The sequence below is a fragment of the Seriola dumerili genome, unplaced genomic scaffold (genome assembly GCF_002260705.1).
Source record: "Seriola dumerili isolate Sdu_G_001 unplaced genomic scaffold, Sdu_1.0 BDQW01000378.1, whole genome shotgun sequence".
In the NCBI taxonomy this organism is placed as follows: domain Eukaryota; kingdom Metazoa; phylum Chordata; class Actinopteri; order Carangiformes; family Carangidae; genus Seriola; species Seriola dumerili.
In genome coordinates, this window is record NW_019174633.1 from 1,733,031 (window position 1) to 1,757,275 (window position 24,245).

The 24,245-nt window shown below is 40.4% G+C and overlaps 3 protein-coding genes across 3 annotated transcripts in view; 2 read left to right on the forward strand and 1 right to left on the reverse strand.

The window, feature by feature from the left end:
- LOC111233172 (adenylate cyclase type 2-like) overlaps nt 1-7,212 on the forward strand; it is a 45,934-nt gene extending 38,722 nt beyond the window's left edge. Inside the window, exons 20-26 of the mRNA XM_022760928.1 lie at nt 1,736-1,820; nt 3,916-4,074; nt 4,753-4,899; nt 5,111-5,218; nt 6,623-6,737; nt 6,859-6,983; nt 7,060-7,212. Coding sequence (XP_022616649.1) covers nt 1,736-1,820; nt 3,916-4,074; nt 4,753-4,899; nt 5,111-5,218; nt 6,623-6,737; nt 6,859-6,983; nt 7,060-7,212 — 892 coding nt within the window. The remainder of the gene's footprint in view (nt 1-1,735; nt 1,821-3,915; nt 4,075-4,752; nt 4,900-5,110; nt 5,219-6,622; nt 6,738-6,858; nt 6,984-7,059) is intronic.
- A 1,359-nt stretch (nt 7,213-8,571) lies between these two features.
- cunh5orf49 (chromosome unknown C5orf49 homolog) lies at nt 8,572-13,284 on the reverse strand. The gene is made up of 3 exons (XM_022760939.1): nt 13,094-13,284; nt 12,352-12,468; nt 8,572-9,988 (listed from the first exon to the last, which is right to left on the reverse strand). Exons 1-3 carry the CDS (start codon nt 13,208-13,210, stop codon nt 9,809-9,811), a joined length of 414 nt encoding a protein of 137 aa, XP_022616660.1. The 5' UTR covers nt 13,211-13,284; the 3' UTR covers nt 8,572-9,808.
- A 5,973-nt stretch (nt 13,285-19,257) lies between these two features.
- Nucleotides 19,258-24,245, forward strand: part of LOC111233181 (triple functional domain protein) — a 70,715-nt gene continuing 65,727 nt past the window's right edge. Inside the window, exons 1-2 of the mRNA XM_022760937.1 lie at nt 19,258-19,428; nt 19,576-19,663. Coding sequence (XP_022616658.1) covers nt 19,258-19,428; nt 19,576-19,663 — 259 coding nt within the window. The remainder of the gene's footprint in view (nt 19,429-19,575; nt 19,664-24,245) is intronic.

The following is a 24,245-nucleotide window of genomic DNA, read 5'->3' on the forward strand; positions in this document are numbered from 1 at the left end:
AAGTAACAGTGACAGATATCAGGCTGACTTCAGGTCAGTTCTCTCTGTCTGAGGCCCTCTGAACCTGCAGCTCGTGTCCGTTGAGCAGACGAACAAGACTGGACCCCAGTTTTCAGGGAAAGACTCTTGCTGATGTGGCAAGATCCCATAAGACTGTCGATCGAGTGGAGGGGAGGATGATGAGTGGCAGAATGAGATACAGCCGTTTGTGTTGATGGAGCTGAATTCATTTTTCACATTTGATTGACAGCTGGAGTGTCGCTGCTGAAAAATCCCATTATGCCAAAAGTTTTCACAGCACCTCGAGAGACTGGGGAAAATACTTTTCTCTCACTCTAATATTTCTCTCTTTGTTTCTCATTCTCACCTTGGCTTTATGAGCACGAAGAGTATATCTCTGTTGGCAAAGCACTGAGAATAGAATAGTTATGTAGGGCTAAATAAAAAGGAAACAGACAAGGACTGCCTATTAAATCAACTTTGTTTCCAGACAACTTTTTTCCTTGACTTCATCAAGTGGCTTCACTCTGCAATGTAAACCAGTAAAAACATTTGGTACGTGCCCATCACATGATTTAGAAAACAAATGATCTTACAGATCTTCAAGGAGAATTTCTAACATTTCTTGTAACTTTGATGATCGGTTTTCTTTACATCTACATCAACAAACAGACACAGATAACTATAAAAAAGATCAAAGGACCAGACCAGTAATTTTATGTTTTTATACATTTTGAGTTTTTCTTGAACTCAAGGATTCAGTTCATTCAGTTCATTTAAAGGAGATATTTGTAAGTTTCGCTATTGCTACATAGCCAGTGTTAGCATTAACAGCTGTTTAATTACCAGTCTAGGAGAAACGTCGCAAGTTCAGCAACAAACTTCATTCCTTTACTCGCCAACAGCTGTCTCCAGTGGTGGAAAGCAATGTTAATTCTTTTCTTCTACTGAAGTTATCACACTAACCAGCTAGCCTGTCATTTTCCAATAGCGACTCACTGTAGCCTCCAATCTTCCCTGAAGATGTGGCGCTGCTCAGAAGGCGTATAATAACCTTTTAAAGCAATGATGGCTAAAGCTCTTGTCAAATGACAATCACCACTCGCTCCTGGCAAAAGACCACGCTCAGCGGCAGAGAAAACGTACAAATTGCCGCTCTAAATACAGAACAGGGTTTCAGAGTTTGGCAGTATATCCTAATGAACATTGTGTCTGCTTTAATGTTGTCAAATTTACATATCGGTTTACGGGGTAATGGCACTCGACCTTTAAAATCGGTCTGCACTTCAACACACACGACCACACAAATACAGTAACTGGTTAAGATGTTCGCTCGATATGGATGCATCGTTTTCTGAAGAAAACCAAGTAATTCCAGAAAAAACATCTGGGCACAGGAGGAAACGGTGTATTAGTCGGGGGCTGTTCGGCTCTAGTAAGCATTTATGGCACCAAGATGGTTAATGTCAGACCGGCTCAAAATACCGTTCATGCTGACGTGTGCAAAAGTGTGGCTCACTGGTGTGTATTTAATAGTTTTTGGAAAAACAATGGGGCACAGAGGAATAAGATGGATCAGAATTTGGATACACATGGAATACTGTACTAATAGGATCAATTTATTATTGTTGCTGTTGTTGTTGTTTTTCCATGGGATTTGTTGATTAAGCAATATCAACATTGTATTTTCTCTCTCTCTCTCTCTCTCTCTCTCTCTCTCGCTCTCTCTCCACAGACCAGGAGTCCTGAAGGATCTAAAGACAATGGGCTCTGTGTCTCTTTTCATCTTCTTTGTCACCTTGCTGGTGTTGGCCAGACAGGTCAGTAATCCTTTTAACTGGCCACCACAGTGACACAACTAGACATCACTTTTGTAATAGTGACACATACTGTAGTTACAGCCTAGATGTTCTGGCTTATATAGCCTATAGGTTTATCTGGGTCATTCACTACAGTTGCTCCATCTTATTTGGCCGTTCAGCACCATAGCAAAACCTTGTTTTACAGAAATCCTCTGCCTGAGGATGAGGGATTTTTTTTAAAACCCTCTAGCTTCCAAAACTTGGAAGCTATTGAACCTGTCTTCAAGGATTTGGCACAATATGCTGGAGGATCAAAATAGTTGTTCGCGTGGCCCACTGCCTCCATCTCCTCTGTGTCCACCATCCTCACTTAATGTGAGAGCGAACTCAGCTGACACAGATTTGGTGTTTTATCTTTTTTGGGGGGGTACCATCCATCATCTCTGACCCCAAAACAGATGTTCAGGACAGAAAGACTCTCCCCCCCCAGAGTCTCTGTAGCCAAAACCGGGGCTCCCCTGAGAGCCACATTGGTCCAATCAGCTTCATTTGTTGTTCTCATTCTGGGTCACTGTCACCAGAAGGGAGGGGAGCGTTTGTTTTGGAAACACAACTTTGCTGCACAAAACTCTTTTGTTACTGTCATATTGTTGTCCAGGATGTGCGTGTATCAAGGTTGTTCGGGGGTAATTGGGTTCGTCCTTCCGGATGTTGTTTGGGCATAAATTAACACAGTAAAATGATTCATTTGTTATCATCAAAATGATTCAGGAAACAGGTCAAAAGGTGTTCAGAGTGACGTCACCCAAGGCTCTTAACACAGAAGTGCAGAAACTGTGTGCTGTATCTGACGGGTGCATGGGCTATAGGCGTCCGTTTTTACATGCTTTTAGCCTGCTGTTAACAAATTTGCCTTGCAAAATTTTCATCGTCAGCCCTAATGAGCCCATTCCCAGCCATTTAGTCAGAGGGAGGAAAAAGCAGGTTACAAGAATGAAGGCATCTATAATTCATCCCTCAAGAAGAGATGCACGACGGAGCAAAGCTCATTTACAAGCTTGTTAGTTGGTTTCTAAACGGCATCTGGAATTAGCTCAGTTTCCTCTGGCCTAGTTTCTAGACTCCTGGAGGTACAGGAGTTCCTCTCGTCTCAAGTGGAGCAAGTGCTCAAAGTCCAGATGTATACAGACACAAATGGTTCAGACTATGATCCGTCTCTAACGCTGGGATATAGTCTATATTTCTACGTCAGCCTCAGGCTACTGACTCTGCAGCACAAGATCTCAGGAGTGGTGTAGAGGCCTTTGCTGTTGGTTCTTCTAAATTGGCACCATACCTTAATCCCAAGGGAAGAAATATTCAGTGCATATATACATCATCCAGACTGCTACCCACACACGTGAAATATATGTCACAGGAGACTGAAAATGTTCCCACACATCCACACACACACACACACACACACTGCAGGGGCCAGCCCACAAGTTGCCCCGAGCTCTCAGAAATATATGAACATAATGATGCAGTGTTCAGGGTGACACTGATGCCTGATACACAAACACACACTCTTGGGATGTTTTGACCCCGATAGATGAGTCTTGCTGACATATTTTGATGTGTTCAAAACTCCCTCAAGCATGAATAACCAAAGCATAGAAAAGAAGCGGTGGCTATCTTTTATGCAAAACAGTCCTGTCTGCAAACTATTTCCTTGAGCAATGACAATGGAGCTTCTCGCATTGTGTCTGTGTCCTCTTATTGGGACATTAATTTTCTATGAATACCAAGCGTGCTTTCTAGTTTCCGTTGGTTAGGTTTTCCTAGAAATCCAATAAAGATTCCATTTGGTGGTAATGATTAGAGGAGAGCACAGGCAGCTTTTTTCTAGGAAACGCTCTCGTATCTTGGACAAATTTCTGTAGCTGGAGGACTACGCGGGGGCGGATGCAGATGCATTTGTGGTTTGTCCGATCAACCTCCAGTCGAAAATGGCAACATTTCAGTTTCTCTTCTTGACTTTGGTGGCGGTTTCTTCTGTGGCCTGAAGCTTTGGAGCAGAGTGCTCGGTGTGAATGACACAGGTGTCTCTTTACTCTGTGTCCTCCTGTAACAGAATGAATATTACTGTAGGTTGGACTTCCTGTGGAGGGACAAGTTCAAGAGGGAGTGCGAGGAGATCGAAACCATGGAGAACCTCAACCGGGTTCTGCTGGAGAACGTCTTACCTGCTCACGTCGCTGAACACTTCCTGGGACGCAACTGGAAAAATGAGGTGAATTTCCGAGAAAAGATGACAGTTTTATTAGATTCACGAGTAGTTGTAATTATCTTTCATGTATTATGAGCATCTATACGACATTTTGGGAAATACACTTAATCGCTTTCTTGAAGATTTGAATGGTAAATGTGTAAGTGGAGCCCATCTCTGTCCATCTGTCTGCCACCTCTAACACTCACTAATTAACTCGTTATATCTCGTTTGTTTAATCCAACCGTCCTCAACTGTTGGACATTGCATGCATCCTTTTATTTTCCACTATAAACTAATAGGCGCATAAGCTTTTTGTTTCATGCTCTGCTGCTGTTGTGTGTTGTCCCTTCATGTATGCTGTTATTGATGTAGCCTATTTGCCTAACATACTTTCCATCCTTATATTTCTCCTTAATTCGGCCCAGTGCTGTAAACTGGGTACCCTCATTTGTTCTGACTTTCCTGTGATGAATGCTGTTGCTATTTTGCTGCTGCGGTGACCTGGTGTCCCCACAGAGATAATCAAAGTTTCGTCTTATTTATTTAAAGACTGTTTAGTGTGGCCGTATTCAGCTCATAGATTTTCTTTCCGTGGTGAAGACTCATTGAAACCGCGGACCGTTCGTCTTTAGCTTTCCTTCGCCGCTGCCTGATCAATACAGCACATCCAACTGTTATTTTCTTCTTGCTTGTTATCAGGACCTTTATCATCAGTCATACGAGTCGGTGTGTGTGATGTTCGCCTCCATCCCAGACTTCAAAGAGTTTTATACAGAGTCTGATGTGAATAAGGAAGGACTTGAGTGCCTCCGTCTTCTCAACGAGATCATAGCAGACTTTGATGAGGTAAACCCCTCTCCTATTGATAATCCTGGCTGTCTGTCAACATGAAAAAAAAATACATTTCCTACTGCTTTTATGAGAGGCAGTCACACTCGGTTGTTATGCTCCAGAGTAGTAGGAGAAGCAGCAAACTGTGCGAGAATTTGGCTGAGAGCTGCTGTTATTTCCTGCCCCTCTTCTTCTTATCTTCACTTTATTCCTCATGTGTCCTCAGCTGCTGTCCAAGCCAAAGTTCAGCGGAGTGGAGAAGATAAAGACCATTGGCAGCACCTATATGGCTGCAACAGGACTCAATGTGACACCAGGCCCAGAGTGCGCACAGGCACGCTATCACACACATGCACTTCATTTCACACACGTGCATACACAGATATGACCTCATCGCGTTACACAGTGAGTGGACAGCCACTCGGAGTTTAAAGTCTCGAGGTCAAAGCTCCTGCAGTCAGCTTTACTTTAATAGCAGAAGACGAGGCAAAAACAAGAGCTGTTTTGAACATGATCATCTCATTTCAGAGTGTCAGAAGAGTTTTGGCAGGCTGAGCTCATTTTCAGTAAACTTGTCATTTTTCATTTATGGTTACAAAACGGGATGAAGTATTTGTTGCTGTCCAAATACATTTGGAAGCTTTGTGTGGGTTGCTCCTTAAAATGTGCCGCACATAGCATGCAGGCAGTGATCAGTGATTCATTACTAAACTCATTTGAATGCATGAGTGTAATCACTGGAAGCAAATGAGATCATCAGTCAGAAATGTGGCAGCACATTGTGTTGTAAAAACAAATCTGCTTGATTGGTAGGAAATCTGCTTAATTGACCGCTCACTAAGGCTTCTCATCCTAGCCGTGCATTTTCTTCGCTGAAATGCCGACTGCAACTGGCTGATTTATTAGCTGTAGCTAGCTAACAAATAATGCTAATTTAAGTTTAAAAAAAACATAAGTAGAAGAGCAACATGAGGGTTAGATTGATATACTTTTTTTTAGCTTTATTCATCATCATTTTTCTAAGAGGAAAGGTTTTAATGAGTTTGGAAAACGCAACACACTCTCTCTCTCTGTGTAAACATGCCAAAATACAATAAAGCAAAGGACAGTGCCGCTAACTTTACCTGACATAGTAGCATCCTATATCCTACATCAGCAGCTTTTTCTAGCTTTTATTTTTTAGTAACAGAACCTATAACCCTACAAGTTGTAGTTTCCATAGCTGATGAAATATTCCTCAGTCTTGGAGGCAACGCTTGGCCACGATTGTAAGTAATGCGTGAGCTAGTTAGCTGGAGATGCTAACGTTTGACGCTTACAGCCGTACAGCTGACAATAATCACAGTGTTTGATCCGTTCCTTGGAAATTTTGTTCTTGTGTTCTTGGAGAATTGCTTTGACATCTGACAAATCCAGAGCTTGACAGACCTGCTGTGCCTGTTACCAAGCAACAGTTGGACAATCACTGTTCGAGGGAGGGGTTTAGCAGCAGTCAATTGCTTTACAGAGAAAAAATATATTGATTCACAGAACAAGACGGAAAGAAAGAAATGCTCCTTTGAGTCCATTCAAAGCTACAAATATCAGCTCCAAAGTATAGACAAGCAAAAATAATGATTCCACCACACGAGACTGAGATTGCCAATCATGGTGATTACAGTCATCCCAGGTTATCATTGTTAATTTTACAATGACACATGGTTCAACCTCTTTTACTCCCCTCTGCATTTCCCTCCAGGAACATGACAGACAGTACATGCACATAGGAACGATGGTGGAGTTTGCTTTCGCTCTTGTTGGGAAGCTAGATGTCATCAACAAACACTCCTTCAACGACTTCAGACTCAGAATCGGTGAGAATAGTTTTTCACTGCATAAAATTGTAAATTGTGCACAAAGTTGATTATTTTCCTTACACGCAGATTAAAACTTAAAGTTAATGTTTATTTAAATTTGGTGGGCTTTTTTTGCCAGGGATAAACCACGGCCCGGTGATTGCAGGAGTTATCGGGGCCCAGAAACCTCAATATGACATCTGGGGAAATAGTGTAAATGTGGCCAGTAGGATGGAGACCACTGGGGTACTGGGAAAAATACAGGTGAGATGTCTTACAAAATACAGGTGTGTGTTTTACAATGTGTTAGTAAACTAATCGCATCTTCCTATCCGTACAGGTAACAGAGGAGACGAGTCGTATCTTGTCAACATTAGGGTACGTGTGTTCATGTCGTGGCATCATTAACGTGAAGGGCAAAGGAGAGCTGAAGACCTACTTTGTTCACACGGAGATGACCCGATCTCTGTCACAAGGGACTGTGATGCCTTGAGCGTGCCACACTAACCAAACAAACAGACAGACTTGAGGACAGACATGAGAACACAAACACACACACACACACACACACACACACACACACACACACACACACACACACACACACACACGAAAAGTGGCCGTAGAAGTGAATCGTCATGCTCCGTAACTAAAACCCATTACCAGCAGCCAGCAGTGCAACGGATAGACAATTGTCGAGAACTTTTGTCCTTAGCACCGCGAGGGAGAGCGGGGCCGAGGTGCACCACCACGGCCCTTCAACACTGCACCTCAGATGGTTCTCACGTCTCGAGTGTAACAAGGACTTCGCTCTGAGGAGTCTCTTCACTGTCTAAAGGAGTGCCTGACTAAAGAGGGGTTTGCTAAATTAGCGCAGCTCTCAAGGACCACAGTCACCCGTCTGTACAGTAGTAGTGGTGTGGAGCTAATTACCCAATTGCCAGTGTTGCAGTGCTTCAGAGCCTTATACTTGAGCAAACTGAGCTGCCTGCCGAGCTGTGTTTTTTTTTATTTTTTATTATTATTATTATTATATCTGCCTGGTTGGCACCGTGAGCCAGTTTTGTTCCATTTTATTTCAAATGGATGTTACAATAGTTTATTGTCATATAGAGCAGTCGACGCCAACAAATTGCCAGCGTGATGAGTAGTTTGCCAAAACCTGTGAATTGTATTTAAAGCTTTAGAGCTGCGTTTGTGTCCCACTGAAGAGTAGGTGGACTCAGGCACAGGATTCAAGAGGAAAGTAGAAGTTTCTTTTTTTATAATCCATCTGGAACCAAACCAACAGCAATGTGTGTAAATGTTCACTGCCATCCTTTTGTTATTCATTAAACATTTGTATATAAACAACGACGTTTTCTGTCTTTGTGTCTTTGCTTTAGTGCTTTAAACACAAGTTCACCATGGCAGAATTTTACTGTGTATAAACATTCACAGGATGTTCTTACAATAGAGTAAGATCATTAGTTTGAATGAATAGAGAAAAACAGATTTGGTTTTGGTAATTGTTATTTATTGTAGCCATCAAACAGGCCAGAATGTGTTAGTAATACCCATCTCTACTTTTACAGGGGCTCTATTACCAATTTTCTTTTAAGCAGTAGTTCAACATTTAGGGAAATACACTTCATTCATTCACATTCTTCATTTGTTCACGTTCTGGTGGAGTGTTAGATGAGAAGATTGATACCATTGTCATATTTGTCTGTCAAACATGAGCCTGCAGCCAGTTAGCTTAGCGCAAGGACTGGAAACAGGGGTAAACAGCACAGTGCAGATTAAACAAACAGCACACAAGGTGTTCATTAGTGACATTTAGAGGTGCTGGTTGGAGGTTAGCTGTCTCCAGTCTTTGTGCTAAGCTAATCAGCTGCTGGCTGTAGCTTCATATTTAACTGACAGATATGAGAGTGTCATCAGTCTTTAGGCTGTTTCATTAAAGAGAAAATAATGCCTTACAAATACAAACTGTCAATGTTAGTACGTAATACTTACGTGAATACTTCAGAACTTAAACAGAGTAAATATCCACAGAACGTGTATAATTTTTCTTGTAAAATAAACAACATGAACAGAAATCATTTGTGTGGTAAATACAAAGAGCACTTTAGGACTGAACAGAAATCTCTGATGATGAGGTGTTTGAGGTGTGAAACCATTCTTTTATGACCAAATACTACCTTGCATGACAACATTAGCTCCTATCAAATAAACACTGCCATTGTAACACCAAACAGATTGAAACACTGTACCCCTTCTAAGAAAAAAATGTCTATGAGTATAAAGGCAAATGAGAGATGTCAAAAAAAATCACCTTATGTAATAGGTTGGTCTCAGTTGTGTGGGTTCAGAATTTAAACACAAAAAGAATTCAGGAGCTTGCAAATCAGAGAGGTCAGGGATACACAAAAAGAACTGCGCACGAGGCAGAGGAGAGATTAAATATAAGGAACGTACAATGGCAAAAGTCTAAAGCTAAAAAGCAGCTAAGAAGTAGGTTTTAAAGGAGAAGGTGGTTCATATTTTGACCAAAGTACCTTAGATTGGCTTGGACAGCGATTTCATTATCAATGTTCTGCGCTTCAATCATATACTTTAGAGTAAGTGGTAGTCGGTTTAAGAATTCACATTATTCCTGTCATTCAAGTTCATACAACCATTATAGGCAGGAATGTTAACACCAAGTCTCTGATCTTTGATATCATTTGCAATGTTGAGCTGCAGTAACTAGAAGACTATTTGATTTATTGAGTCTGTACCACCTGAACCTTTACATGATGGTCCTATTGATGGAGTGATTTCAGCCTCAAACTAGGAAATGTAGCCTGAGCTTCCCAGAAAATGTCAAAGTCTCCATATTTTTCTCATTTACTCTTTACAGTCTTTCGACAGACTCTGTGTTTCTTGCTATTTACCAGTTAATAATACAGATATATATCATAATTAAATGCCAGCTGATTACATTATGGTTTAATTGGTTTGATTTCTTTTTTATATAGACCATCAAGTAAAGTGAAATCTACACACTACAACACTTGTTTTTTATTCAATGCTTTCACAGTGAGAACACTCTATACTTCAGGCTTTCAAAGGGGGGCCACTGATCCGTATCCTTCTGCCACATTCCAGATGATCCCATTTTTCATGAAAAATTCAGCTTTTATGCAAGCCACACGTGCGTAGTGCCGGCCGGTTTCATAGAGCGCGGGAACTGGACGACTGCCGTATTCTGAAGAGGAGAGCACCGGCACGGCTCGGGACTTCTCCTGGGAGAGAGTGGGCGGGACAACAAGGCAGCGAGATATGGAGTAAATATTAAAGCTGTGCTAGTTGTGATTTTTAGGATCCACATAAGTCTACTAATATAACCTATTTCCACAAATTAAGGAGTCAGGTATAATAAATAAATAAAGATGATCTGTTATCATCTAACATTTTCACAGGGCATCACAGGAAAAGCACAGGATTTACTAATAACAATGTTGAATGCATCCAGTGTGTCAGTTCCAGGTATTGTGCATGTCCTAATCAAGCAGAGCCATTATTAACAGAATCAGTTCCACCTGCTAAAAAAGATAGATAGATAGATAGATAGATAGATAGATAGATAGATAGATAGATAGATAGATAGATAGATAGATAGATAGCGTTTTGGCACAGAGAGTGACAGGTGGTGAGCAGTTTCAGGTTCTTCCAGGAGACTCTTCCAATGCATTGTTAATGTTATATTGGGTAAAACTGAAGTACATGTACTGCTAAATATTACCCAGAGCAACAGTGAGTCTGAGTTTTTTACACAGATTTTTGAAGAGCGAGAGCCTCTGACTTCAGAACAGACAGTACCTGCTCCTGGCTGCAGTGGTTTTATATGTTCATGAACTTAAGTGGAAACAGGAACAAAAAAGTAATAGACTGCCATTATCCTATGAACAGTTTATGCAACACATATTTTTAATTCATATTCAAATGTGAATACTGGAACAGAAACATCCTCATTCAGCAGGAGCTGACAGCCAACCACTCAACTCACTGTAATTACAAACTCAGCAGTGTGTGTGTGGCTGCTTTGTGCACCATCCGCTCTGCTTTCAGTGACCCAGAAACTCACTGTGAGCTAGGTTTCTTGACATGAATAATTACTCTATGGAGATCAAATAGCTTCAAAATGACTGATAAAAAAATGCCATAAAACTTAGAGATATATGTCAGCTGCCATATGGTAAAAAAAATGTTAACAGACTTATAAATATGGAACAATTTTAAATGTATGCAATTTTAGAATTCATTTGCATAATATACTGATGTTTCAATCTATAAACACTCCAAAAGCGTTACTGTCAGTATTTAAACCTTGGAAAGTTCCGTGTTTGCAGGAATAAGCAGCACCTTCTGCTGAGGTTCAGGAAACAGTGATGATGGTGAATTATCAGCTAAGTAGGGTGGTAATGAATGTACTGGTCTGTGGTCTGTGGTCTGTGTGCCAAGTGTACAGGAGGTCAGTGCTCTAAGGAAGCATCCACTGAAATCATAACTGGAAAAGAAGAAAGGCACTGTGATGTATTAGTTTAACTACTCATTTCATTAGTTTTGCTTTGCGTCTTCCTGTAAAACAACTGCACAAGGTTTGTTTGTGCCCCTGCTCATGTGCACTATACAAAGTCATAAAAATAATGCAGTAGTTTTCAACATATTACCCGTACAAGGAAACACAATTTGAAAGGGAGCTGTGACCTAGAGGTTACAGACGGGGCTGGTGACTGAAAGGTTGCCAGTTTGATTAACTGGATGAGCAGGAGAAAATGTGGGAAGGGACAGAATGAATAGCGCTTTTCCCCTCTCTCAATATCTGTGGCTGAAGGGCACCTAACCATCAACTGCTCCCCAGGCACTGCAGCTGTGGCTGCCTGCTGGGTTAAATGGGTTAAATGCAGAGGTCAAATTCCTGTGTGTAAAAACATACTTGGTAAATAAAAGATTCATCTTCTTGAAAGAAATCCCTGATAGCATAGTACAACCGATTCACTGGTGGGTCAACTCAAAAGTAAGGAGTGATTTTAATCAGAAGTATGTGTAGTAGTATATGTTTCATGTCTGTGGCCACGAAATTCGGTGAATAATAATTAATAAAAACATAACAACAATAATTACAGGTGATTTAAAAATCTTTTACACATCTTTTGTGGTGAGTTTGTATGCACATTGTATTTCTCTATACTTGTTATATGGAGATCAGATCAATTTCTTGCCACTGTATGTCTGTAGCACTGAGTGGTGTGCACTGTGTGTGCGTGCGTGTGTTTCCATATCATCGTGGGGACAATTCATGGATTTTAGCCAACAACAGAGCTGCAATGATTGGTCGTTTGACAGAAAATTGACAAAATCAACAACTACTTTCATAAGCTCATTATCAAATAATCATTTCAGTTATTTTTCAAGCTGAAATGCAAAATGTTTGCCATTTTGTTTTGTTTTGTTGCTTCAATGTAACTCCAGTGTCTGGGACAGGTATAAAGGGCTTGCTGAGTCAAAATTAAGTAAACTAAGGTCATCATCATCAGCAAGCCAAAGCAGTTCAAACGAGATTCTTGAGAAGTAAAATAGTCACTATTTTCAATGCATTCACTACCTCTTCATTCATGTTTAGACCTCTTCCTTTATGATGTTGTCTGTCATCCCGGTGCAGTTTCATATCATAACCCTCAGCCTGATGGTACACATGGTCATACATGGAGACCTCTGGGACCTACAAGTGGGGAGACAGAACACATGTTTAGCACTCAAAGCCTGTCCTCACACATTTTGGACAAGCTGTAGGGGGTAGAGGTAGAACCAAAGGTAGAAATCTGTTCTCAAGAGTGGTTTAAGTTACATCAAAGCTGTTTTAATGAATGCTAATGCTATGCTATTTTGATGAATCATTTAAAAGCATGGTATTAGTGTAGTATCCTTGTTGGACAAAGGTTAATTTTGTGGTTTTATAATATTTCCATGTCTTTCTGTAAGTAATTTTATGAATTACACGTTATTAACTTTTATGTTTCTTAACCCTGATGCTAGTGAAAAAAGTTGTTACTGAATTACAATATCCTCTAGTATACTGTATATTGTGGGGACACATTTCTTGGCTATCTGTGAATATTCCTTTCACAAATTAGGCAGTTAGCGTTAGCATTAAGTTAACTAATTTCCCTGACTTCCTGTAACACACGTCTTCATATATTATTAGCTATGTGGAGAATGTGACTTGTGTGAATCCTATATGAACATATTTTCTGCTGTGATATTGTCAAGGTATCGTGATAAATTTAAATATTTAGCTAGTGAGTTAACCACATTAGCTTCTCGTAGTTTCTGTTCCAACACCTTACCTCTGAGTTTTTGTTAAAGTAGGACATTTCTTTTGGTTCCTTTCGTCGTGGTGGGATGTAACTGAAGGCAGACAAGGTAGAAAGTGGTTTGGTTTGTGCCTGGACTGATACGTCCATCTTCCCGGCTACAAATGACCCAGTAAAGGTCACAAAACCTCAGAAAAGTGAATCCTCAGCTACGGGAAGCGAAGCACTGGCGTCTGTGGTTGCTAGGTAACCGACCCACTGCACAGGAGTTCATGCTGCCTTCACTTGCTTTCTCTTTGCCTGTACTTCTGAGCTTCTGAGTGCTAAATGTGGCTCTTTAAAGAGCTACATGCCACCTGACCGAAATGTGTTTCCACAGAGACAAATAATTTAATGTCCATCACCTGAAAACAAAGATAATGTTTATGTTTTTATCGTGACTGGTGCAGCTCATGACACATTCAGATGTATGTTGTTTCCAAATTTTCAGCTAAATGGGAATATTTCCCCTTGCTGCCTTTTGCCCCTGAATATTTTTGTGGATTCCTTTTCTGCTGCTCTTTTATATAATTAAAAAATAATCAAATTTCAACTGGTTTAACTGAAAGCCACATTTTACTATATGACCTGGAGGGGCATTGTTACTAATGCACCTTTTTATGGAGGCACAGAGCTATTTCTGCTGCAGGAAAATAAGGAGGAAAGCCCCAGAGGAAATTATTAAGTTATTTGTTGCAATTTGCTTCACTTTTACCATCAATTATTGATAAAGCTTTCATTCTTTTACTCTTGGAACCTTTGGGGAGAACAAAATGATTCCTACATTCCAAATTGTACATGAAAGTGGAGTTGGCTTACTGCACCATAACCCCCGTAAATTCATACATATCCATATACCGAGTTCTTTGTGTGCCTAATATCTTTAACTAAAGTTACAGCCTGCCTGACACCAGCAGGTGAATTTAGATGTAGAACCATTTACCTAAATTCTATAGCTGATTAAAGGCACGCTGATATTCAAAGAAAAATACCCATCAAATGGTCTGTCAGCTGATACTGTACACAGTTGAAGTATTGCAAAGTGTTGAGAATCAACTATCAAAATAAAGTGATAGTACATGCCTGCATAGTTGCAACCAGTGTCTCCCTCTATGCTAATAACACTTATCCCTTCAAGCCCCTTTGAAGGTCTCTCACTTCATCTGCTGGTGTAACTCTGGCAGCAGAATCGATTTATAACAATGGACAGACTATGCCTCAAGCACTGTGCAGAATACGTCGTTCAGTTATGGGTGACAAGAAAGTCCAATTGCTGAGGCTTCAAATAAAGTATAAATAATCTCCTATCCCCTCAGCAGTATGTAGAGATACAGATGGTGCACATCCAGTTACTGTTAGCAAACTGAATCCAATGGGGAAACAGGCAAAGCTGCTACAACATTTTGACATTTATGGCTTATTCCCTTATTTTGCCAAGATTTAGATGAGATGATACCACACGTCTGTACACCAAATATGAATAGCTCAAATCTTTAATTTTTTTTAAACAGAATAGAATTGTATGTATTTTTAAACAACAAATAAAAATGCAAATAGATGTATTGTAATATTATTTTGTGGCACACAAAATAGGTAGCCTACAAAGGGCCTTTTAGACGCTGTGTATCACTAAGTGTGTGTGTCTTGCACAGTGATAGTTGCCTGAAAGAAAACTTACATTGTCCACATACCTGTCCAGTTAGTCCAGTTAACCTTCAAGCCTTTTCATTTAGGAGACTTCAGCGGTGACATAGTGACACACCTTATTTTTCCGTGTGAATGTGTTTGTGTGTGTGTGTGTGTGTGTGTGTGTGTGTGTGTGTGTGTGTGTGTGTCAGTCCCACCTGCTGTTATTTTTCTCTCCCTCCACGTAATTATGACAGACCAGCAGCAGGGGGTGGCCAATAAGAGGACACCACTCACTGCGCTGTGAGCTGGCCCAGACCACAACACTCTCACACACACACACACACACACACACATAAATAGAACCACAATAGAAACTCTGAACCTCATTGAGATCAGGGGAGCACAGATTTTGATGTGACTGCCAACAAATTAGCGATGGGGATATGTGGACAAAGAGAGAGGCAGGAGAGAGAGGAGCCGGAGCATGATCACCAGCTGCTTTCTTTCATTTTAGAGGTTGTCTCAGTGCACAGGAGTAATTACAGCTGACATTTCAGAGGGATATATTGCTATTTGGCAGGAGTCACTGTGGGAATGAAGTCACCTGAAGGCAGGGGTCAGGCATTCAATGCACCTGAGTTATTAAAGGGAGCTACCAGTGTTACTGAGCTTTGTTCTCATCTATATATATATATATATATATATATATATATATTACACTGCTTTAGATTATGTTACAATATGGAATTAAATGTTATGTTGTCTTCTTTGCCCTTTGTTTTATGTCATTAAAAGCAGCACAGACAATTTGAAGCCAGGCACACAGCTTCAGCTCATAATGAAGCAACACATTTGACCCAGGAACCTTATCAATGCTTTTAAAGGCACCATGACCCATTTTCTCAACCAGCTTCCTACTGTGAGCAGCGAGAGGTCCAACGCGGAGGGAGGGCTTTCTGCAAAAGTTGAAGCAGTTTTGTTTTTTTTACACCTGAGATTTCTGTATTTGTATTTTTGCCCTTTCTTCACACACTGACTTGAACTGATCTGGGCTCGGTTAGAAAATGTGAAGATGTCGTGTATGTGTCATTTATTGTGTTGCCTCCACTTGTCAGTTAAATCTGATTAACCTGATTTTGGTAGTAAAAGGTCAAAGGTCAAAGTCACTGTGACCATTTTTGGCCATAAGTCAAAAATTCATATGATGAAATACCTTTTATTAAATTATTTCAAAGTCTTTACTACATATACTATATGAGTCTGGACAGACATGGATGCAAACTGCAACTTGACTGGTTGGTGGAGGCAAATAACTGCCACAGGTGATTCTAGTTGGGACAGTGCTATGATATATGCAGGGGAAGAGGAGAGGAGAGTTTCTTCTCATTCTTCCACTGCCCAGCGATGATACACCCCTGTGGAAAGCCAGTTGATCACTAGTATCAGCCTCCCCCCTGCTGGACACGACAAGTAATACATCAGCATGTACATAAGACAGATTTATATGTAAAGTAGATGATGAACTTAATTTGCCAAACAAAACATGGGAAGCAGAGCAACAAATGACCTGCCCAGTGCCTACCTGATACCGAAGAGGAGGTGGTTCCATGAAGATGGAGCTGAAACAGTCGCAGCTGTACATCAGGGAATCTGAGAAGTCGTGGAAAGCAATGATGGCAATGAAAAGGTCAATGTTGGTACATTGCTGAACACAAACCATAAAAACATAGGAACCCTCTTTGACTAGGAGAGCTCACACATAACAGCAGTCGCACAAGGAAAGACAATCAACTTTTTGGGTATGTCAACAATGAGCACAGTTTGCATCGTTGCCTTCGCCAACCCTCAACTGACTGGGAATAATAAGATACGAATTTTCATTGTAGCAGATCAACCTACTAACTCTGTATAGATGCTTTAAGGGGAGATGTAATTTGTATGTCATTTTCTTAATTAAAAAATAACACATTCTTCCTTTTTGAAATTAAAAGGCATCCTTGCACAATTTAAAACACAAAAGGTTTTTGCTGCTACGGCCTCACTCGGCCTGGTATCACCAGTAGATTATAGTGGCTAATGTTAGTTACTGTTACTGAGATTTAGAGAGATATTACTGTGTAACTGACATTAGAATGAGTCTGCTAATTTAATGACTCTTCTCTAGTTGTGCTACTGTTTAACTGTAGTGGTGTGTGACACTCTTTAGGTAATCAATATAGTATAAACTAACAAAAATCTATCAACTTTCAAATAAGCATTGTTACTTGAACCACACTTAGACTCACAAATCAGTTTAATGCAGCATTTATAACTATAAATAGTATAAATCAATATCATAAAATATTGTTGATAAAATATACAAACTCTGTTCTGCATAAAGACACAGGGCTAACCTGACTTTGATGGGTTTACCCTCGGCCTCATCTGCATGTGTTTTTCTCAATATGTTGATTTCTTTTGTGAGTTCTTGCTCTATTGTCTCTGATTTCTGGTGAGTATTATCCTCTATTGCTGCATAATTCCCTCATTGACACCTAATTCTAATCTTTTGAAATGTCTGATATTGTTTTGATAATAGGTCCATATATATACAGACAAAAATCTGTTATCCAAATGTCCTGCCAATGTGCTTCAACTATAAATGTAATAAACTGTGAGTATTAGTGTTGTTATGGTGAAAACAGGTGAAATAAGTGGTGAAATGATAATAATAATGACTATTGTGTATTGACTGTAGACCTGCATTCACATATCACCAGTGGGCTGATTTCTGTGCTGAACCAGTTCAGCTGAACAGCTGCATAGTTAGCAGAAATAGAGCTGATCTGCACTCCTCTACTGACTGTAATGAATACAGCTAAAGGTCATTTTCCATGTTGAGTCCAAGTCATAAAATGACAGTATAATGTCATTGCATCGGTAAATCCCCCTACTATCTGTGGCTATGTTTCCCCAGCAGTTAATCAATATCAACATTTTCACTGACTGGAAATCATTTGGAACATTTGAGCAGTGTGTGTGTGTGTGTGTGTGTGTGTGTGTGTGTGTTACTTGTCAAAGCACTTTGATCATGCAGCTGTGTTGTGGCGCTCTCATTACTAGAAGGACCTACTGTTCCAGAAATATATTAACTTGGCATTAATTGAGGAAGCCCTGGAGGTCACTAAGGAACATACAACCTGCAAATTGGGGATTATTAGTGAGTAATCCTCAAACAAGCAGCAGCAGCAGCATTATCCTGATAGTTCTGAATGCTGTTTGCAGCAAGAAAGATGACAGTGTAAACCCTGCTTTGACTCAAGGCTTCAATCAGTGTGGAACTGATTGACCCCTTTTATTTCAAAAATACTTTTTTTTATCTGTTTTTATTGACTTTTTTTTTTTTTTTTTTAGAATTGTTACAGTTGCTAGTTTATAACATACAGTATAGTTTATACTAATTGAGATTAATACAACAGCCCTGTAACCTTTATGAAAGTTATTTCAAGCTCTTTTAGAGAGGTGTTGATTCAATTTTATATCTGTTTTGGTTGAATTAATTTGTGTTATATTGAAAGGTATATCTACACTGATTAATATAAATTGGATACAGAAATTTAGCAGCAAACAGTTGAGTGATTTATCACAGAGATGACATTAGATTGTCCTTTTATGGCTTTATTTTGAAAAGAAGCAGCATTTAATAATATTTGAGCTGAGTTTTAAAAATGCATTGGATTATATTAAGTTTTAGTTTTATATTACACATCATGTCTGCGTGTTCTGATTAGAGTATTTATTTCATGGTTTCATAGTCTTATTTATTTATTTATTTAATACTGAAGACGTTGAGTTTCCATGGGGAATGAATCCCCATGATTAATTCTTCTGAAGGCTGGATAGTTTCTAATGGAGTGTGTAGGATGGTTTATGTAGAAGGTGGTGGCCAACCGATGATGAGATTATGAGCTGTGGTGAAATTATGCAGAAAAAAAGCATTAATATGATAAACACTAATTTCATTTTTTTTTTATGTTCTCACTGGGAGGAGAAGCATCAGTTCCAGCCTAAACCAGCAGATGGTGTTAGTAATACAGCTCAGATCACTGGCAGAGGGAGGGAGGACTGCTAAACGTTTCTGTTTGGATTGTGTCCGGGAGACTGTACCACTTTCACTACTCCACCTTTTAAGGATGAGTAATTCACATCCACCTACTTTTTATGGAAACACAACAGAAACAATTAACAATAGATGAATCATAGTCTGTCAAATCCCCCAAAACTTGGTCTACTCCCAACAGCTGGTGTCGCATAAGTGGACTATAGACAGCTCAAGTTACACATAGTCTATAAGCTTGTCAACCACTTATTTATCACAACTGACAGCATTTATATCCCTTGTTATCATCTGTGTTTTTTTGATACATGAGTCATTGGTTTCAAGTGTCCAACGTTTCACTGTAAGTTGGACACTGGTACACACACACATATACGGACACACAAACACACACACAAACACACACACACACACTGACCGCCGTCGTTCCTTGATGACCCACCGTCTGCTCATTTCCGAAAGCTTACGGAGATTCACCGAGCAGCGACCCGGCCCCTCCCGTCCCCCTCCTCCGCGCTACAGCGACTCTCCCCTCGGCTCCACTCCGAGGAGGAACCCGGTGCCCCCGGCAGATCGTTTCCAATTACGTTACCCCAAGATGGAGGTCTGCAGATGGCACTGCTAGCGTCTACGAGTCACCGTAACCGTCCGTTTGTCTTTAATGACGCTTTTGTCAGGACAGAAGTGATTTGTTGGTGCCATCTTTTTGTCGATTTTTTGGGGGATTTACTCGGGAGACACTGATCTCCAGGTTCGGCTTGAGGCAGCCATGAGCTCCGGGGAAGGAGCGGAGGATACGACGAAGGACGCCAGCGACATACCGCCGTTTTTGAAGACAGGTAAGCCCAAAAAAGAGTGGGAGAGGTCGGACTGAGCTCCACTGGGAGCTGCTCCCTTTGGTCCAGCTACGTGAGGGACATTGTTCCCGTCCTGTAGTCTGTTTGGGGGCTCAGACAGTAAAGGTTAGGGTAGGCTTTAACCAATTAATCTCATAACGGTTGTCATAAACGAAATGTACGACAAATGGCAATGGCTAGCGCAGTTTTGGAAATATCTGAAAATCGGTTTCTTGAATGCATTTTTATAAACTACATGAGATAGCCCATCCAGACTGTGTAGCCAGGCAACGTTAGCTGAAGCGCTAATTGACCGAGTTCCATTTCCGGACACATCTCCTAGATGTGTCAGAGCTAGGCTAGCTTTCCTTTACTTTTCTTCAAAATACATTTTCTGTGTTTTACCCTTTCACTGGCGCTACCTCAACTCCCTAACGACACTCTCTGCTGTTTAAATGTGATGTGAAATGTATGTCGGAACAAGCAAACGTTAGGGGAAAAGAAAAACATTGGAACCGCAACTGTATGTCCTCCTTCCAGCAAAAGCCCGACACAACAACAACTGAATCTTAGCGTTTTTTGTCATTATGATGAATACACTGTCAGAATGGCACATGGGTGGCATATATTTGTCCAGATCCAATGGAGTAACTAGAGATTTAGTTGAAATCAGAAAAGAAACAGGCCATGGCTGTCCGACAATGGGTTTGCGTGTTATCTAACTGGATTCAACATTAGCTTCCCATGTTAGCCTCTAAGCTAGGGATCCTGAATCTGATTTGGTGAATCCTGTCTGCTAACAAATGCTAGCTAGTTTAGCGTTGCTAGCTTGCCAGTGACATGACAAAGCTGGTGTGTATCTTAACAGCTAATTCTATATTAGCTGCAAACACAAGTACTGTGTGTCTGTTTTTAAATTCACTATCCCGTTAACTCGGTCAAAAAAAAAAAAAAAATAGCACAAGCGTGCAAGCTATGTAAACAATACATGGCGTGGCACACATAGCCTGGGTGTGCACTGTGCAGGATAAGCTAGCTGTGTAATACAGCTATCAAGGCCAAAGGGCTGCTTTTTTATCATTATCACGGTCTGCTGGACGTAGTAAAACACCCAAAGGTCACTGACACCGATTTATTCATACTCAACTAAACTTTCGCTTTTGGACATTGTTAGATGCTTCCCAGCTCCATGTATAGATTGCTAACACTAGCTAAGTAGGCTAATTTATAAGCAAGGACTGTGACTTGAAGTCCCAACACGGGCCTACAGTGATTTCATAACAATGGCTCATAAACTGTGAATTCCAGAGGTCCTAACAGAGATTTAAGGGGTTGTAGAAATATAATGATACGTTTTATTTTACCCAGCAGACTTTGCATGTGAAAACAAATGTAAAGATGGCATATTTGATATTCATTTTCATGCCCCCACCTAATGTACAGTATAAACATTTATACAGTTGGTGCATATAATAACAGTGCATTTTTAAATGGGGTTTTCTGAGATACAGTTGAATGAAATTTTGATCCAATGGATGAAGGCCTTTCTATTGAGGGTCTTTGACATGAAAAAGCTGATGAGCCTGTGGGCTGCACTTGGATATGCCAGATCCCCCTCCAGCTCTGTTCACTGACTGCAGGCAGTGAATTAGACCCAGTGCCTGATGTCATGTCTGCTCCACTTGTTTTGGTAGCTTGTATGAATTACTGTTTATATGTATTCAAAGCAAGTCTCTCCATGATCCAATAGCTACTTGTGTAGTATACGTATATTATTAGTCGCAAGTTAATTTTTCCTGTTATATGTGCATAGGTGTATGATACTCAAATATTACATGGTGGCATATGAAAGAAATTCTAACAGAGAATTCACTGTGCATCCACTGTTTATAAGGAAAATCACTGGCTGTTCTAGTACACTGTCATGTATAGGACCATTGTGGTATAACTGAGATTTTGAAGTACAGTTAGAAGCGTGTAAACATGGACGAGAATGCAGAGTATTGACATCCCGCCTCTGGCTCCTGTGGTTTTGTGTCTAGCGAGATAATAAGCCGCAGAGTGAAGTTCAGTATTCGTACTGAGCTGATCTGATGGCTTCCTCTTAGGGAGAGAAGTGAGAGACATCCTGTAACTCACTTGCAACCACACTTTGTGTGTTCTGTTGATGCTGCACAGCTGTAACCATTCTGCTTCATTGTTAATCAGATCTGTTACTAATGTGTTGTATAATTAAACATTTTTATATGCCTCCTGTTCTTGCTACAGTTTTAGTTTGTAGTATAGAAATATCTCTTCATTTACCAATACAGTACTGAAACCACATATTAACGGTATTTGTTTGTTTGAGAGAAACAGTAACACAGATAATTCATTTTTATTGCACTTACATTTTTCTAACAGTGGTGGGGCTACCACTGCTGAATTATTAAAAGAGAGAAATTCTTGATAAAATGAAAACAGATCTGTGTCTGTAAATGACAAAAACACACTTGAAGGATCATGAATGAGCATTTCATGCCACTATCTGCCACTGGCACTGTTAAATCAAAAGAATATTTTAACACTGGCTGTCAAATAGATATAATTTAAATTTCAGGCCAATCTGTGCTTGAGGCATTCCCAGTTCTCACAGTAATGATCCTGGTACCATTCAGACTGTAACCTTAATCTTAATCAGCTTTCTCTAATGTTAACCACAATCTTAACCTGAATTTGGCATTTACCAAACTTTTTGGGGTCCACAATTTTGTATACTTTTTGCATCATAAGCTGCTTTCTTATATGACAGTCCTTTGGGAGCATATGTTTTTATTTTCTTCAACACCCCCCCCCCCCGTTCCTGGCGCTGTTGGTGGTGAGCAGATCTAACTGAGCACAACAGGACAGTGATTGACAGGACCACCTACTGTATGAGATAATGATGACTATGGACAGATATTTACTGTAAATATGAGATTGGATTTGGCTGACAGGGATTTGATTTTTTTTTTTTTTTTTGTTGCAAAGTGCAAGTCCGTTATCTTTTGTCTCCACGCAATGTGTAGTTACTGAGGACAAGAAATGCTCTCTGCACACTGTACACAATCACTAGTTCTTTTTCTCAACTTCAGTTGGCTTAAAAACAAGTGGCGCATCCTTGTTGAGGGTTTTGCTGTGAATCAGTCATCTCAGTAGTGAAACCAGTAGTGAAACCACTATAGGCCTCAGTATAGATACCATACCACTGGCTTTGTACAACAAGCTTGTTGGGAGGCTTGAGTGTCACGTTCGGGCTCCCCTCCTCTTTGTTTTGCTCATGAACTTCCTCCTCATAGATCTGGGAATCTTGTTCTGACATGCACAGGTTTGAGTGTCTTGCCACAGGCTACGCTTTTCTCCCCCCTCCATCCCCAGCTCCATCCTCATCTCTTTTTCCATCCTTCGGCATTGCTCTCTTTGTTTTTCCCCTGTCCTCCCTCTTTTCTGTCTTCGCTCTTCTCCGTCAGCTTGTCTGAACGTTGATTCACCAATGTCTGTTTCACGTTTTCCTCCCTCCCTCACTCGTGTTGGGCCTTTCTGTCCTGATGCTAAATGACAAAAATGACAACTAATAATAATAATAAAAAGAAAAAAAGCTTCCCCCCTGTCTGTCTCCCCTGTCTCACAGACTGGAATTATTACCTAGGCCTCAGAGCTCCGAAATGGGGAGTTTTGTTGTGGCATGTTGTCAATCATCAAGTAATTCCACGCCAAACATATCTTTGGCTACACTGATGACTAAGAGGCTGATTTAGTGTTGATTTCATACAGTTAATACTTGTTGGTAGTTTATGGTATTATGCACAGTGGAAAAGAAAACATAAAGGCAATCCGCACTGCCAGGCCTCCATGAATGAATGTTTCGAGGTAGCAGCATGTCGTTCATAAGGTCGGTCTGTATGTTTGAATGAGCATCAGTGTGTACTGGTGTTTGTAGGAGAAAAGGAGTGAACCAGACAACCAGGAGAGGAGGAGAAATCTGATCCAGAGCTTTCATTTATGACTCAGGACCATTCACCCAGGATGATGTCTGAACACACACACACACGCATGCATGCATGCACACACACACACTCTGAGACTAATGGATATTGATCCAGGAGATGGAGACTGATTGAGGTCCCTCAGTAAAGGTTTCCTCCGGGCTTAAAGCTGCCAAGTCAGACGCAGAGCAGAGGCTAAAGCCTATTGCTATACAAAGCAGATTTCTTTTATCATCTCGTGTTTATGGGATGGAAGTAAACAGAGGATTGGTGCATCATAGATCAATACAAATGAATGAAGGCTGGGCTTGTAGTGTCTTCATTCTGTTGCTGTCTTGAAAACATAGATATTGTTCTTAGTTTGTACTTGACAGATTGTTCAAAACCGGTAATCATAGAAAAACGGCCAATAAAACAAGTATCAAACATTTGAACCAAAATCTCCAATTGCAAAAACCACCTATGACTTTAAAGCAATTTAGTGATGCACTTCCATAAAGCTGGGGGGCTTGTGAGAGACAGATTTAAAGAAATGATGGTCAAAATGAAGGCAGCAGAGCAACAGTATCTGTGATATAGCA

Excerpts from the sequence above, each read along its gene's own strand:
- cunh5orf49 (XM_022760939.1), bottom strand. The coding sequence starts at position 13,210 with ATGGACGTATCAGTCCAGGCACAAACCAAACCACTTTCTACCTTGTCT. Across the intron at positions 12,469-13,093 it reads ACTTTAACAAAAACTCAGAG|GTCCCAGAGGTCTCCATGTA; the intron begins GTAAGGTGTTGG and ends CCCCACTTGTAG. Across the intron at positions 9,989-12,351 it reads GTCTAAACATGAATGAAGAG|GAGAAGTCCCGAGCCGTGCC; the intron begins GTAGTGAATGCA and ends ACTCTCTCCCAG.